Consider the following 16,920-nt stretch of genomic DNA (forward strand, 5'->3'; position numbering starts at 1 on the left):
ATGGATTTAGATTTGTTTTGATTCTTTTATTAATATATAGACTAATTTTTTGAGTTTGTTTCTTTTTGAACATCTAGTTCTTGTTTCTTAGCATTCGTTTTTGAGTTTTATGGTGGGTTTACTCTAGTTTTACATATAATGCAGTCAAGAAGACAATCTATAGAAATCTGCATATTTGTTTATAGCTGATTACTGTATTGCCATTATGATCCCATTAATTGTGAAAGCTAGGTGTTACCATACTTATATTTTGCTTAGCGCTTATAGATCTGGATCAATTTTTGTATAAGCTGTTCAGGAATTAACGATCAATATATATAGTGAGAGCCAGCAAAGTGCTATTCTTAAATATTATTTCCCGTTCAATCCGTGAAATACTACAGAAGACTGATTTGTTTGATATATACCATCATATCGTTGATCAATTGCTTAGTATTATACTAAATGACTATAAATGCGTTAAAAAGATTTCATTATAAAGCTAAAGAATAAGAATATTCATCTTCAATATTTTGAGCAATCCATAAGACAATACAACTCAACATAATTGAACCATTTGCAACAACATTTGAAACACCCATACCAACAGTTGGGAAAGTATTATAACCTTTAACTAAGAACTTTAAAATTAATACAACAATTGAACCTGCAATACCACCAGCTAATAAAGAAAATCCCAAGAATAAAACAACTTTAGCTTGCCATGCAACAGAACTTGAACCTCCAAAACTTGAACCACCAAGTGCATCATTTAATAGTTTATTTTTTTCAATTGAATTAACAATCAACATCCCTAAAGTTGAACAAATTATTGGAATCCAATCAACAAATGTAACATGAACATCTGAAGCATTCACAGTCTTACTATATATCACAGCATCAATAAAAGCCCAAAATCCAATAGCATACTGAATAATTAGTTAATAAAATGATTCAAATTGAGCTTATAATTGTAAATTATAATATACTTACCAATGCACCTGAAGCATATACACCAATTGATCTTAAAGCTGTAGAATTTGGTAATTTAAAACCTGGGAATCTGAAAAGTCTATCTTGTTCCATATTTATATTATTTGAAGCTAAAGTCAAAGGTCTTAGCATGTAATTTCTTTAAGATAGAGTAAAAATTCAATGGCAATTACTTGTGTGTTAGTGTCAAGATTAGATTGTTAACATTACAATTTTAGGAGCTTTTGATATCGGGAGAAAGAGGTATATACGAGGGTGATCATGTGACGCAAAACGTGACTAGAGAGGTCGGAATTTACAACTAACGTATAAAGTATATAAAGTATACTTATATTACAATAATATTATCATGAATTGTGTATATTAATGTATTATATTATGATGCAAAATTACTTTTATATGTAATGAATTGAAACAACTGAGTTAAAATCATGAATATCAAATTCTTTCAATTTGTTCATCAATTGAATCAATAATTAATGGTTTATTTTTATCATCACTAAACCATCTTGGTAAATAATTATCAATTATTAAAGCACCATTGAAAACTAAAGTACCCAAAACTAATAAGACAAAACCAATAAATTGTAAAAATACAAAACTTTCCCAACCAAGATAAATTGAAACAACCCAAACTAATAATGTTCTACATGTATCAATTGTACTTCTTGCTGTTGCACTTAATTTACTTGTCAACATGATTCCAATTGAATTGAAAAATAATATTGACAACATGATTGCAAATGAACTATAAATGATTTTTTTAGAACTAAATAATTCATAAAATGCATTTTGTAAATCTAATGGACCTTTTGTATCATGACCCACAGTGATATCACCAAAAAACATAACTAAAAAGACAATTATACTACCAAAAGTACCTTCAAATCCAACCATTTTTAAAGGTTCAATTGACCATTTACTAATAATGTGTTCTTCAAAAACAAATTGAGTTGCAACAAAGACTTGAGCTGTTAAGATCATTGCAATCCCCAATAATAATCTTGGGTTCAATAATGGTTCTGTAGTAGATGATGATTCAGCTGATGAACCTGAATTTGAATTACCACTAATACCAACAATAGCTATACCTAAAACCACAGTGAATAATGATAACCATTCAATTCTTGATATTGAACGTTTTAAGAAAATTATACTAAAAATTGCAACAAATAAGATTAAAGCACCTCTTGTCATTTGATAAATAGATACAGGAACATAGGCTAAACCCACCATCATTAAAGTTGTACCAACTATATCACAAATGGCTGGAATTGCCAATAAATATGATTTCCATAATGGTAAATTAGGTTTACTATTTATTAATTGTTGATCTTCAAGTTCTTGATATCCATTTTTTTTACGTTGTACAATATCTAAACCCCAAAAAATAAAAGCAGCAGCTTCACCAATAAACATTTGTAAAGTTTGTAACACAGGTTGTTCAAATTTTTTACCTGGTGATACATCTTGATTATCTTGATATTTGGTAAACACAGAGTTTAAGCAACCCGTGATGATAAGCCCAATTGCTAAGAACGTAACCTGTAATTTGTTAGCCATGTCTGTAACTTCCAGCAGTAGTTGTTAATTAACTCACTAGTAATTTCATTGATGTATACTGTGTTACTGATCACTTGGATTATATAGTTTGTTGTGGGTTAAAAGTTTGAAGTCCTTATCAATCATTTATCACCAAATGTGGATCCCAAAAGGCCAATTCGAGACAGAAAACCCAGGATTCCCAAAGTCTGAGAAATTGTGAGAGCGAGACGCTGTGAGAGCGACTAGAGCGAATTTAAGTAGACGAGGCCATATAAAATTGAGGAGGACTTGAAAATAAAAACTAGGGGCTCAGGCTCGCCACGAGATGCTATAAAATACTACGTCATTTGCTAACCACAACTTCTAAACTTTAACTTTAAAGCAACGAAAAAAACTTTAAAAGAGGCTATTTTGGTGCACTTGGTGATTCTGGTGTGATTTTAACTTTGGTAACTTGCAAGTTGCGATAAATTTCTTGATTTCTCTTGCAAAATTGATCCTCACCAAAAACTTTTTCGCGAAATGATCCGTACTCGTACTACTTTTAGACTGTTCAAGTGCAATTTTGCACACAGACACACCACTTTTTTCCATTTTTACACCAAAAATTCTAAAAAATTCGCCAAATTTCTCGAATCGGATTGAGTGCGTTTTTCTTTTTCTGGAGAGCAGAAATTGGCACTAGTTGCTAATTGTTGCAAGAATGACGGTGATATCACAATTCAAAAATTATATTTAAATAAATCAGATTCAGGCGTTAAATTAAAGGCTGCTTATCCTAATTGTTAAAGATTCAAAGTTTTAGTGTCAACAAACAATCATATACTCGAAGAGATCATTTTATTTACTCGTTTCAAATACATACGTGAACATTTCCAATATTGTCAACAATATCAACAATCATTTGGTTATAGAAGTATCATAACAGAGAAGACAGAGTCGAATTATACATTATACATATAGATCAAGGAGATAAATTATAGAATGCCAGTATCAACAAATATAACTTATGACTATGCTCCAAGAAGAAAATCCTCATTATCTCATATAACAACTGATGACATCTTGCCTGATCATGAAATACCCAAGAAATGTTTTAGATGTGATGTCAAATCAACAAAATTTTCACATTGTATACGGAAACCAAGTAGAAGTTGTAATTCATTATTAGGTTCAATGCAAGAATCTCTATTGAGAGGTACAACTTCAGGTTCTCCATCAAAACCAATGCAATTTGGATCCATGATTACAGCGGGTGCCCAGGGAACACCTATAAAGAAGGATTTCGATGCTGTTTTCTATACATGGGAAGATGGTTCAGAATCTCCATATGTTGGTTCAATAAAGATTGGTGATGAAGATCGTGTTGGTAATAAAAAATCTGGTTTCCCAGGTATAAAGATTGATGAAAGAGGTAAAATTCAAGTTGTTGTTTGTAATTCTGAAGAATCCCCTATCAAAGTGATATTAGTTAATTATAATATTAGAAGATTGAAAAGTGGTTATAGAGTTTTCATTAGACAAAGTAATGATGCTTATACTATACATTTGAATTTTATAAATTGCAAGGGGAAATTTTATCTTTTTGATGAAATTAAAGTGATTTTTTATAATCATATAAATATTGAACATACATTGGAGGATCGTTTAGTTGGTAAACCTTCAAAAGTTGATTTGAATTATTATCTAAACAAGTGTTGTTATTGTGATGATGAATTAAATGCTATGAATGATGATGATTCTTGGGAAGATGTTAATAGCTTAACTTCAAGAGTTTCAAGTCTGGAAATGATTAGAGATGAAGAAGATGATGAAACAAATAATAATGATAATAGTAATGATGGTCCAAATATTGAGTTTAAATTTAAGAAGGATTATCAAATTCAATTTCTTGATGATGATAAGAAACAAAATCAATTTAAATTAAATGATCAAGAAGATCAAATAACGCCAAAAACTTCAACTGCAACAGTTGATGTAAATAACAAGAATAATAATATAAACGGATATGAATTTGATGATGACAATAGTTCTGGTTTATTGGTAATGGGTACTCAAAGGGTTAATTAGAAGATATATAAATGTATATACAGGAGAATATAAAGTTTTCAAAAACGAAAAAGAGTAAAAACCAAGTAATTTGTACTACGCTTATACAAACTTCTGTAAATATAATTTGACGACATCTAATGATCAATATATTATTATTATAATGCTCTTTAAATCCACACCCAGTATACAAAATAAATAAAATGATAACAAATGCATAAACCAAAATACAAAATTGTTCCTATATATAAACTTCAGTAAATCTCCTTCTAGCACAAAGTCCAACACCACAATCAGGTGCACAACATTTACCTGGAGCATAAAGAAATGGATTTTTGATATTTTGATCATTTCTTTTCCAAATTATTTTATTTCTCTTCAATTCTTTTAATGTTTCTTTAACCGTACTTATATTTTTAACACAACGTCCACAATATGTATGACCACAAGTTGACATAAATATTCTTTTTGATAAATCACGATCAGCATCCGTTACTAAATTAACAGCTTGATATGGCGCATTAACATCATTTTGTTCTTGTAATATAGGTAATTTGATATTTTCAATATTTCCATTAAAATCTTTGGGTATACCTTCACCTAATGTAACACCACATAATAAACAAACATATTCTTCTTCAGGATCTAATTTATTTGAAAATGGTGTTTTAATAGTTTTAATCTTTTCATTACAAAGTCTTTGATATTTTGATGCTTCATTTTCATTAATAGATCTTTTTTTATCAGCTTCTTGATTTTCTCGTTGTTCAATTAAATTCATTATATGTTGATCAACACCTCCATTATCACCTCCAGCACCAAAACCAGCACCAGCACCTGCCAAAAACTGTTGGAATCCAGCGGGATATCCCAAGAATTGTGGAGGTATCATTCCAGGTCGATAAGTTGGATCAAAGTCATCATCATCATCTCCAAATAATAAATTTCCAAGATTACCCCATTGAAAATTTATTCTTGAGCCATTCCGCAGTATTGGTCCTCTTTGTGATGTATTATTTCTTTGTCTAATATTGCGAAGTGGCGGTGTATGCGGTACTGGCAAGTGTCTTGGATCTCTAAATATTGGATTTCGGTTCCTTAATATTCCTTGATGTATTAAACGTTCTTCACGCTGTCTATTTCTTATAGCATCATCACTTGAAGCTGGGAACGCTGGTCGTCTATAATGTAATCCTGTTTCTGGACCTCTTGCATTTTGGAATGACCTTCTTTCAGGTTCAGCTGAACCTTCATTTGTGAACGCGGGTATTGGACCACCTGGAACATGTATCATATAACCTGGTGTTGTAGATTGTCTTTCTCTTTCTCTTTCTTGTTGTCTTCTTCTAGCTTGCAAATCGATCCTTTCTTCCACAATCTCTACTCCATCATCATCATCTTCAGCATTTCCAGTACTACCTAGCCGTATCACGTTTCTTTGTTGAGGTCTATGAAGTTGGGATAAAGGTAAATTATCTCTGTTATTATTATTATGATGTTCTGAAATAACTTCAATGGTATCATCACCATCGCTATCTATAAGGTCTATCACCTCCGGATTTGACATGGTTTATGGTTTAAAAAAACAGATATATCTATTCAGCAGCCTTTTAACAATATCACTAACCAACTTTAAGCACCACTTGTCTTTAAATATTTTGAGATCGAAGTTTGTGTTAAGAATTAAAAAGTTGTGGCAAGCGTTTCTTTTCAAAACATTGAATCAGCAAGAAAAATCGCGGAACAACCGTAATAGTGACAGCCCTCGGTGACATATATATAACCATGAATAATATTCTCATAAATCAAAAACTTACGATAATTCAAACAAAATATTTATATATATATAAAAAAGAGATATATGTAATTTATATAGATGCAAAAACATGATTTTTATTTCCTTAAAATCTCTCAGTGATGAACTTGATGGATAATTGAAAGATATGGTGATGATGGTATTTTGTATCACTTTTTTTTTCTCAAATAACTAATAGTACAAAGGTAAAAAATTGTACATCAACAAACTATATAGATGTTAATGTACTATTTTAGAAAATTGAAATAAATTTCAACTTTCCAAAAGAAAAATATTAAAAAAGAACAAAGAAAAACATGACAGAATAAAATTAATTATGATGAAATCTTAAAGCCTAAAGTTTAAGATATGATGATAATTTCCCCCAATATTAAAGTATATTTTTTTTATAAATTTACTTATAAACCACTTCTCATGTATCTACCGATAACAATACAATGGTCACGTTCATAAGGTTCTAAAGTCAATTGTTCTAATGGTTTAATTTTTTCTTCACGTAATTTTTGAACTTCTCTAGCGAAAACAGTTTCAGCATCAACAGTTGAATCAATACAGTTAGCTTTGATTGAAATAACAACACCACCTTGATCTTTCAAGAATAAATGTGAGTTTAAGGCAATAATACGAGCTTGATCAGGTTGAGCAACATCCGCGAAAACAGCATCAACCATACCAATCAACATTCTATATTTTTGTGGATGTCTAGCATCTTCAATAATTGGAATAACATTTGGTCTCTTTTTAGCCATACCAATTAATTCTCTACCTGGTCTATGAGAGAATTCAACAGCATAAACTAAACCTTCTGGACCAACTAAATCAGCAACATGAGAAACTGAAGTACCTGAAGCAGCACCTAAATATAAAACTTTTTTACCTGGAGCAATGAATAATTCATCTAAACCACCCATAATACCGGCAGCCAATTTTGATCTGAAAGGATTCCAAACACGATATTCAGTTTTAGTTGGTGGAACACCTTCTTCTTTAGCTGGTTCTTCAACACTCACTCTTTTTTCACCATAAACTGATTCACCTGGAGCAATGTTTTTAGTAACTAATAAATCTTCTTTACCTCTGGCAATGAAGACACCGGCATGACGATGTGGTTCGATGACAACTTTGGCACCACCTTTAGCACCACCTCTGGCACCACCACGGCCACCTCTGGCACCACCTCTTGGACCACCACGGCCACCACCTCTGGCACCACCACGACCACCACCGAAACCACCTCTAGCACCACCACGGCCACCACCAAAACCACCTCTGGCACCACCACGGCCACCACCGAAACCACCACGGGAACCACCTCTTGGACCACCACGGCCACCTCTACCACCTGGAGTAAAAGCCATTATAATTGATTAAAATGTGATATATATATGATATGATATGTGTCAAAAAGAATTAATATTATAATCTTTTTGATAAATTGAAACAAACTAATTTAATAAATAAAATTGAATAGTTATGTTTCTTTTGATAATGATTCTTAAAAAAATGAAATTCAAATTGAATAATTCAAACTAAAATTTTCTGTTTTTAAGATTTTATAAAATTAAATTTGATTGATATATGAAAACTTGTATAAAAGTTAAAATTTGAATTAATAATTGAAATTTAAAACCACAAGTAATGAAAACTATGAACAATCAATGGAAAAAATATCAAGATGAACTTTGATTAGTTGAACTTTTATCAAATATCTTTTAGTTTTTAAACCAACAAGTATAAAACTAAAACTCTATGTAACTAATAGAAATCCTAACAAAAAATTTTTTTTTCAGGTAAAGAAAGAAAAAAATTAAAAAAAAAATATTAAAAGCGCGAAAATTACCCTGGTCGATGAGCTCGGATTATGTGATGATTATGTAATGTCAGTATCAAAAATTTAAATAACCTTCATTTGGGATATTTAGAATATTCGTGCCTGTTTGTGATGTTGAATTTCTAAAATATGGATGGGTATGTATGATTAGTATCAGTCAATAGATAATGAATTATTATGTAAAGTTAGTTAAAGCACTATATTTCAAAAAGTTACTGTTAAAGTGATACTTCGTAAAATAATGCTAATAGTGATTATTTCTTATATAGCGAGATGTGAGAATGATGCTCCCAAAAAGTATCCGATTTTTTTCACTGAATTGTCAATTATTCAACAACGACATTAGATATCAAAAAACTAAGAAGACAGAAAGATGACGAAAAGTTTGTATAAAATGACTATATTATTTTTATTTTATTTGATGTTCATGTTGTACCATTTATTACAGAAATCATTAAATCTCAATTACTCTGTTACATAATCAGATACCATTAAATTCATATCTAGTTCAATATAAACATTTAATCAACGTAGAAAACTGGGAAATGATTCTTTATACTCGTATATTTCTACTAGCATACCAACTTATATGCACAAATATTACTATCCCAACCACTATTCAAACCCACATTCCTTCTCCAACTACAAACCGAGGCTGCCTAAGCAGTTGTTCCCAATAAATCTCCCGCGAATCAAAAGTTTATCAGTTTTCTAGTTTTCTCCTCCATTATCAGTTGAGCATATAACCGAAAAACTGGTCATCAAGAAACCTTTATAAACCCAACAAAATCATTAAAATTTAACCCATTTAACTTCAGTTGTTGATTATTCTTCATTTATTTGGTTAGAAGATATCGAATCATTGTTTCTTTCATCATCCATAATCAGATTAATGCTATTATAGTCAAGCTAGTCATTAGTCGCGTTATCTATATACTTAACAATATATCTTCAGTGGATAGTCCATCAACTGATAATTCAGAATAAATTTTTTCAATCAATATAATTTACAATACAAATATGTCATCTAGATCTAAGAATACATCACTTAATGCTAAATATCTTGAATATCTTGCTAAATATCCATTATTAACAAAATCAATTACTGCAGGTGTTCTTGCTATATTAAATGAAACAATTGCAACAACAATTTCAAAAGATTTTAAAGTATCTAAAATATTGAATCAAAAAATTAAACATCCATTTTCATTAAAAATTCCATTATTAGCTTTATTTGCATTTAGTGTTAATACACCAATTTCTCATTATGGGTTTATTTTATTAAATAAATTATTTAAAAATCCTTTATCAAAACGTGATAAAATTTTACAAATTTTAACAATGTTAATAACTATTGTTCCATTTCAAAGTTCATTAATTGTGGCATTTATTTCAATTATTAATATGAAACCTTCAATTCAATCATTAACAATTGATGAATTTAAAAGATGTATTAAACAAGTTAAATTATCAATGCAAAATTCATTATTTAATGTCTTGAAATCTTCATGGATTACAACTCCTATTGTTTTAACAATTTCACAAAATTATTTACATCCAAATTTATGGACTTTGTTTTCAAATTTAGTATTTTTCTTCTTGGGAACTGGACAAAATACATTTTTAAAAATTCAAGCTAAAAAGGCAAGAGAATATAATGCTAAAAGAGAAGAAATTGAAAAAGAAGTTAAAAAAGAAGTTGAAAAGAAAGATGAAAAGAACGATGAACTGAGAAAAGATGAAGATCAATTAAAACAAGATGAAAATGGAAGATTAGATACTGAAGTTGCAGATGCTTTAGAAGATTTAAAAACTGAAAAAGAATAGCAATCAAAGGTTGATGAAGGAAATAAATTGAATAAGAATAAGACATTGATTAATAAAAATCAAGAACGATTAATGATGAAGTTGGTTTTTCTTGATATAAAGCAAATAATTGGGTTATTTATGTGGTTTGTTGTGTATAATGTATTATGAATGTGTGTGTGCTTTTGAATGATTTTGGATAAGATCACATTTGAAGTATTTGATCTATTGTAGATGAATTATGGTCATTGTCTTTGAATATCAATTCAACGGTGATTCCATTGAATTGTTCCCAAGAGATCAACATATTTAATTAACGTAAGGTACAAATAACCAATGACGCATAACTGATTTTAAAGGCACGCTAAAATTCAGGAACCAAACAAATCAAGGGTTCACCGTTCAGTAACCAATCTACTTCCTAAGAATCAGTCAACAATATGTCTTACTCATTCTTCTAGATTATATTAAGAACAACTAGTGGTCTTAATTCTACTGTGTATATCTAGAACTGTTCTTGGTGGCTGTAGTGAGTTTCTTTATTGTTTCAGTATATCGCGAGTCTTTTTTTAGCATAGGGAATAATAACATTAGAAACATCACATAAACTACGACCTAAAAGATACAATACACTGAAAGAAATACCAAATAAACAGAATATAATCAGCCTCACAATATTCAACATCTCTGTCTATTATCATTTCCAAAACAAAGTCCTTAATTTTAATTACGTTTCAATTTTAAAACGCGTCACCCTTACAGGAAGCGAAAAAATTACTTCAAATTTTTGTTGGTACACGAAAGGAATCAGGAATATCAGATCCAAAATAAATTGAGACTTCAAACATCAACAAAAAAATTTGGTGTTTTGAATTGGAAAACAAAAACATTGTTTTTTTAATTAAACAACAACTATTTGGAAGGGCTGTTACATATATTTAAAGATTCTAGTTTCATTGATTTTGGTATCAAAAGTTGATTAGATCAATATTTTTTTTTATTTGAAAACTATAGTGGACAAAAAAAAACTTATACTTTTGGAATTTCATACAAAACAATAGAACATATTACAATACGCATATAATGTCAGATGATAAACTGAAGGATCTATTACGATCCATGGGATCCAAACTACTGGGTGATGATGATGATTTAACAGAACGTAAAAGAATTGTTTCAAATGGATCTCAAAGTAATGCTAGTAATGCAAGTAGTGATGGTAGTGTTATAGTTCATAAAAAATTTGATCAAAAATTAAAAGATATTCAAGATGAATATGAAGAAGATGATGAAGAACAAGAACAAGAACAACCATTAAGAATTAAAACAAAAGCTATTATAGATGAAGAAGATGAAGAAGATGATTTTAATGATTACGTGATAGATTCTCCATTACCACCACCAAAAGATTTAGATCCTGGTAAATTATATGCATTATATGAATTTTCTGGTGATGATCCATCTCATTGTGAATTAGATCCTGATGATGCTGTGATATTATTAAATGATCAAGATAGTTATTGGTGGTTAGTTAAAAAGGAATTTGATGGTAAAATTGGATTTGCACCTGCTGAATGTCTTGAAACTTATCATGAAAGATTAGCAAGATTAAATTGTTGGAAAAATGAAAATTTAGAAAAAAATTCAAAATCTTCATTAGAATTTTCTTCATCAAGTTTAAATTTTAATAAGAATAATTCTTTAAATGTATCAAAATCAGTTTCATTTAGTGAAGATGTATTAATAACTGATGAGAATTATAATAAGAATGAAGAAACTGATAATGAAAGAGAAGAAGATTATGAAGATCTTTATGAAGAAGAACAAGAAAGTAATTATGATGATTATGATGATGACTATGATTTTATAAATAATAAAAAAAATACAAATGACCTTAATGAAAATTCAAAAAATTATTTAGATACACCATCAACTGAAAGAGATGAATTTGCTTCAGTTAGTGATAATTTCCCAATAACTCCATTAACAATAAATAAAAAACCTAAACCAATAAAACAACAACAACAAAGACCATTAAGTGGAAGTGATTTTGATGATAGTCCATTAGTTGCACCAACTGCTTTTTTTTCAGTTAATAATAATACATCAGGTTCTATAGGTACTTATTCCCCAAGTTCATCAGAATTTGATTCACCAGGTAATACACCACCTTTACAAAATTTTAAAAAACCTTTAAGAAATCAAATCTTGGAAGATTTTGAAAAAAAAGGAAATATACCACAATCAAAAGGTACTACTGATATGTTTCAAAGTATTAGGATGCTTGATGTTTTAATGAATGATGAATTAACTTCATCAGAAGATTTACAATCTAACCCAAGAAATTTATCTCAAAATGATACTACTTTAACTTTTGATGATAATGATGATGATAAATTATCATCACCAATAAGTCTTGATGAAGAAAAAAAAAATCTTTCAAATATAACAAATTCAACTTTTGTAAATTCAAATACTTCATTACATATAACAAGTTCAAATACATCTATTGATAATTATGAAAATGAAGATTTTGATTATGATGATGATTCAACTCAAAAGGATTTATCATTTCAAAGTGATGAAACCAGTTCCAAAAATAAAAGATTTTCAACACATCCTGAAATTGAAGATATTTTTAAAGATTCTTTAACCAAAATGGATGAACTTGCTGAAAAATTAAGATTATTAAATGAACAATTTAATTGAATAATCAAGTTCTTATTCATATAGATACAATTGCATTTACATTTACACTCATATTATCTCCCATTTTCTGGTGTTAATTTAATTATTCACTCTCTTTTTTAATGATTTTTTTTGGTTTTATTCCAACTACATTGCATTCGTTTTAGCATTTTAAAGATTATTTTAACAAGTCTTTATATATAAGATTTAATCAATATTTATTATCAATATTAAACAATTAGTTCATGAGATCTTCATACAAAGAGATTCAAAATTTATTGATTTGTAGTACAAAGAGGTTTAAAATAGCCGCTGAGTTACAAAAGTAAATTTTTGTATAAGAGAGATTGATTCCCACGTAAAATTTAATTTTTTTTTTCAATTTAATTCTTTAATCATGTATTTTAACCTTGGTATAAACCGTTATGGGGGCGGGAGAGACGATTTATTGGGCATACAGGCTTCCTGGTACCTATATTTGTGACTTCATTCATGACACATTAAGGACTTGCAGTTTTTGTTGTTTCTCCATATCTCGTTTTTGAAATGATGAATTATTGACGATCATGAATCTAGACTGGCAACTCTTTTGGTGATACAGTTAGCATAATGTTACAAATAATCATGAATAAGAAATTGAAATGGATTCAATTTCAGATGGTCATTGTATATAATATAACTAATCGAATTGAACTTCATCTCTTTGTTTTGAATAATGGTACCGTAGTTATTTTATTAGAATTCTTCAAGTTGAGCGCTTCACATTAATGGTTTATAGTAAGATTACCATCTCTCTATTTCTAACTTAATCAACCATTGTATAAATACACACTAATAGCACAAGTTCTTCAACACCGGGTAACACATTCTCACTTACGTAATCTGTCACTTGTTATTTTTTTTTTTTTTTTTTTTAATTTTAATTTTATTTTTATTTTTCGAGATCGATGGGCTTCTTGATCCAAAAAAAAAAATATTTAAATTTTATTTGTATTGTTATTTGTACCAAAGAGGTGATAACCTATAAATTTACCACTTACAACCGCCCTTATTGCATTCACATTTCAACACATTAATGCTATAATATCATGTCCTGGGAACCAAATCCAACCTCTGTGGAACAATTAAAACAAATATTGGCAGGTACTTTGTATCCAAATGCACAACAACGTCAACAAGCTACAGAAGCTTTAGATCAAGCTAAACATCAAGAAGATTTCCATAATTATTTATTATATATCTTGGTTCATGATAATTCAACTCCTTCTGAAGTTAGAGCAAGTGCTGGTGTTAATTTGAAAAATGATATGATTAAGAATTTTAATGTTAAGAATAATGATTATTTATTAGAAAATATTTTGAAAGGTTTATTAGTTGATGATGCATTTGTTAGAAATATAACTGGTACTGTTATTACATCTATTTTTTCAACTTTAGGTATTTCCAAATGGCCTCAAGTCTTACCACAATTGATTGAATTAAGTGAAACTGGTAATATAACAAGTCAAGAAGCTTCAACAAGTGCTTTAGCTAAAATTTGTGAAGATTCATCTCATATTTTAGATACTGAATATAATGGTCAAAGACCTTTAGATTTTATGGTTCCAAAATTCCTTCAATTAACTGCATCAGAATCTTCAAAAGTTAGAGCTAATACTTTACATTGTTTAAATCAAATTATTTTAACTAAAACTCAAAGTTTCTTAATTCATATTGATGAATTTTTATCAAGATTATTTGCCTTAGCTACTGATCAAGATCCAAGTGTTCGTCGTAATGTTTGTATTGCTTTTGCAAATGTTTTGGAAGTTAGACCTGATAGATTATTACCTCATTTAGATGGTTGTATCAATTATTCATTACATTCAATAACGTCAAGTGAAGATGAAGTTGCATTAGAAGCTTGTGAATTTTTATTAAGTTTAGCAACTTCTGATATCCCATCTGAATTAATTAAAAATTATTTATCAACTATTTTACCTGTTTTATTGAAAAGTATGGTTTATTCAGAAATGGATATCTTCTTGATGGATAATAGAGATGATGATGATGTTGAAGATAAAGATGAAGATATTAAACCAACAAATGCAAAAGTTAAAAGTAGTCATACTACAAAAAATACAAATAATAATGACAATGATGATAATGACGATGATGATGAAGATGATGATGATGAAGAAGGTGATTATGGTGTTGAATGGAGCTTAAGAAAATGTTCAGCTGCAACATTAGATGTTTTATCATCAGTTTCTCCAGCTGAAGTTTTACAAATTGTTTTACCGATTTTAAGAGAAAATATTGGTTCAAATGAATGGCCAGTTAGAGAAGCTGCAATCTTAGCATTTGGTGCAGTTGCAGAAGGTGGTATTGAATTTGCTTCAAATCAATTACCTGCATTAGTTCCATTTTTAGTTGAAAGATTACAAGATACCGAATCAAGTGTTAGACAAATTACATGTTGGACTCTTGGTCGTTATTCATCATGGATTTGTTCTGAAGCTCATAAAGGTGGATTATATTCAAATTATTTTGCTCCAACTTTCCAATCTATAGTATCATGTACTCTTGATAAAAAGAAAATGGTTCAAGAATCTGCATGTTCTTCATTAGCTCAATTTATTGAAAATTCTGAATCAGAATTAATTCAACCATTTGCTCAAGCTTTAGTTGAAAATTTCCAACAATGTTTCCAAAAATATCAAAGAAAAAATTTAGTTGTTTTATATGATGCAATTCAAACATTTGTTGAAAGAATTGAAATTGATGATGAATCAATTCAAGCAATTTTACCACCATTGTTGAAAAAATGGGAAATTTTAAATGATGAAGATAAAGAATTATGGCCATTATTAGAATGTATGTCATCAGTTGCAGCTTCATTAGGTGAAAAATTTGCACCATATGCAATTCAAGTTTATCAAAGATCTATTAGAATTTTAGAACATTGTATTACATTAGATAAACAAGTTATTCAAGATCCAACTATAAATACACCAGAAAAGGATTTTATAGTAACTTCATTAGATTTAATTGATGGATTATGTCAAGGTTTAACCGAACATAGTGGTGAATTAATTGATGAACATCTGATTAGATTATTATTAGAATGTTTTAATGATCCAACTGATGATGTTCGTCAATCTGCTTATGCATTATTAGGTGATATTGCAATTTATATCCCAAACACTCTTGGATCATACCTTGATCAAGTTATCTTATCAATTGATAGAGAAATTTTAGCAAGAAATTTTGATTCTTATGCAGTTGTTAATAATGCAACTTGGGCATTAGGTGAAATTTCATTAAGAATTAATTTAAATAAATATTTGGAAAAATTAGTTGGTACATTAATTGATTTATTAAATTCAAATTCTACCACAGCAGCAACAGTTTTAGAAAATTCAGCTATTACAATTGGAAGAATCGGTATTAATTCACCAGAATTTTTCAGTACACATATTCAAGAATTTTTATTAGAATGGTCAAAACATATGTTATATTTAGAAGAAAATGAAGAAAAAGAAACAGCATTCCAAGGTATTTGTAATATAATATCAGCAAATCCAACAGGTTTCAATAATGAATCATTAATTGCATTTGTTAATTCAATTACAATGTATTTAAGTCCAGGACAAAAATTAGCTGAAATTTTCCAAAAATTATTAATTGGTTATAAAGAAATGTTGGGAGATAATTGGAGTAATTTCTTACAAACTATAGATAATCCAGAAGAATTAAGATCAAGATATGGTATATGATCATACCAAAGAATTAATAAAACCGTGTATAGAGTATATAGTTGAGAATGGAAGTTAAATTTAGACCTTCTATAGTAGGTTAAACCGATCGGAAATATATCTTAAATTTCGAGACTCTGCTATTTTGGGCTATCGCCGATTACCGCGGTGCAAAATTCGGCTTTGATGAAATCTGAAAAAAATTATTTCGAATCTTATCTGAAATTCTGACCGGCGAAATCCTTTTGAGCTCAATATTATTAGTGATTAAATAGTGATTGGGATTTTGATGATATTTTAATATGTGGGATAATGTGCCGCTTTTTAATAGGCAGTGGCACACCGGCACTGTATTGGTTAAGGTCTGTTAATGCTCGTTATTAATAACTATTCATATTGGTGAGTCTTCATGGTTACTGCAACAGATCTGTGGATTGAATAAAAGTTCATGAATCTTTTATTCTTCTTTCTTTTAA

General features: G+C 29.2%; 8 protein-coding genes across 8 annotated transcripts; 4 read left to right on the forward strand and 4 right to left on the reverse strand.

The window, feature by feature from the left end:
* Positions 1 to 473: 473 nt before the first annotated feature.
* On the reverse strand, positions 474 to 1,065 carry VPS68 (Vps68p; the record flags this gene model as incomplete). The annotated part of the gene is made up of 2 exons (XM_011275408.1): positions 474 to 908; positions 973 to 1,065. The coding sequence occupies 2 exons, from the start codon at positions 1,063 to 1,065 to the stop codon at positions 474 to 476; spliced, it is 528 nt and encodes a 175-aa protein (XP_011273710.1).
* Positions 1,066 to 1,410: 345 nt separating this feature from the next.
* Positions 1,411 to 2,535, reverse strand: BN7_4007 (uncharacterized protein; the record flags this gene model as incomplete). Its single annotated transcript, XM_011275409.1, has 1 exon — positions 1,411 to 2,535. One exon carries the CDS (start codon positions 2,533 to 2,535, stop codon positions 1,411 to 1,413), a length of 1,125 nt encoding a protein of 374 aa, XP_011273711.1.
* Positions 2,536 to 3,501: 966 nt separating this feature from the next.
* BN7_4008 (uncharacterized protein) lies at positions 3,502 to 4,587 on the forward strand (the record flags this gene model as incomplete). The annotated part of the gene is made up of 1 exon (XM_011275410.1): positions 3,502 to 4,587. The coding sequence occupies one exon, from the start codon at positions 3,502 to 3,504 to the stop codon at positions 4,585 to 4,587; it is 1,086 nt and encodes a 361-aa protein (XP_011273712.1).
* Positions 4,588 to 4,807: 220 nt separating this feature from the next.
* On the reverse strand, positions 4,808 to 6,133 carry SLX5 (SUMO-targeted ubiquitin ligase complex subunit SLX5; the record flags this gene model as incomplete). Its single annotated transcript, XM_011275411.1, has 1 exon — positions 4,808 to 6,133. The coding sequence occupies one exon, from the start codon at positions 6,131 to 6,133 to the stop codon at positions 4,808 to 4,810; it is 1,326 nt and encodes a 441-aa protein (XP_011273713.1).
* Positions 6,134 to 6,780: 647 nt separating this feature from the next.
* Positions 6,781 to 7,740, reverse strand: NOP1 (rRNA methyltransferase NOP1; the record flags this gene model as incomplete). The annotated part of the gene is made up of 1 exon (XM_011275412.1): positions 6,781 to 7,740. The coding sequence occupies one exon, from the start codon at positions 7,738 to 7,740 to the stop codon at positions 6,781 to 6,783; it is 960 nt and encodes a 319-aa protein (XP_011273714.1).
* A 1,493-nt stretch (positions 7,741 to 9,233) lies between these two features.
* BN7_4011 (Mpv17/PMP22 family protein) lies at positions 9,234 to 10,040 on the forward strand (the record flags this gene model as incomplete). Its single annotated transcript, XM_011275413.1, has 1 exon — positions 9,234 to 10,040. One exon carries the CDS (start codon positions 9,234 to 9,236, stop codon positions 10,038 to 10,040), a length of 807 nt encoding a protein of 268 aa, XP_011273715.1.
* Positions 10,041 to 11,102: 1,062 nt separating this feature from the next.
* Positions 11,103 to 12,728, forward strand: BN7_4012 (protein phosphatase regulator BUD14; the record flags this gene model as incomplete). The annotated part of the gene is made up of 1 exon (XM_011275414.1): positions 11,103 to 12,728. The coding sequence occupies one exon, from the start codon at positions 11,103 to 11,105 to the stop codon at positions 12,726 to 12,728; it is 1,626 nt and encodes a 541-aa protein (XP_011273716.1).
* Positions 12,729 to 13,795: 1,067 nt separating this feature from the next.
* Positions 13,796 to 16,465, forward strand: KAP104 (Kap104p; the record flags this gene model as incomplete). Its single annotated transcript, XM_011275415.1, has 1 exon — positions 13,796 to 16,465. One exon carries the CDS (start codon positions 13,796 to 13,798, stop codon positions 16,463 to 16,465), a length of 2,670 nt encoding a protein of 889 aa, XP_011273717.1.
* Between the last annotated feature and the right edge of the window lie 455 nt (positions 16,466 to 16,920).

Source organism: Wickerhamomyces ciferrii, contig 00127, assembly GCF_000313485.1.
Source record: "Wickerhamomyces ciferrii WGS project CAIF00000000 data, strain NRRL Y-1031 F-60-10, contig 00127, whole genome shotgun sequence".
NCBI lineage: Eukaryota > Fungi > Ascomycota > Saccharomycetes > Phaffomycetales > Wickerhamomycetaceae > Hansenula > Hansenula ciferrii.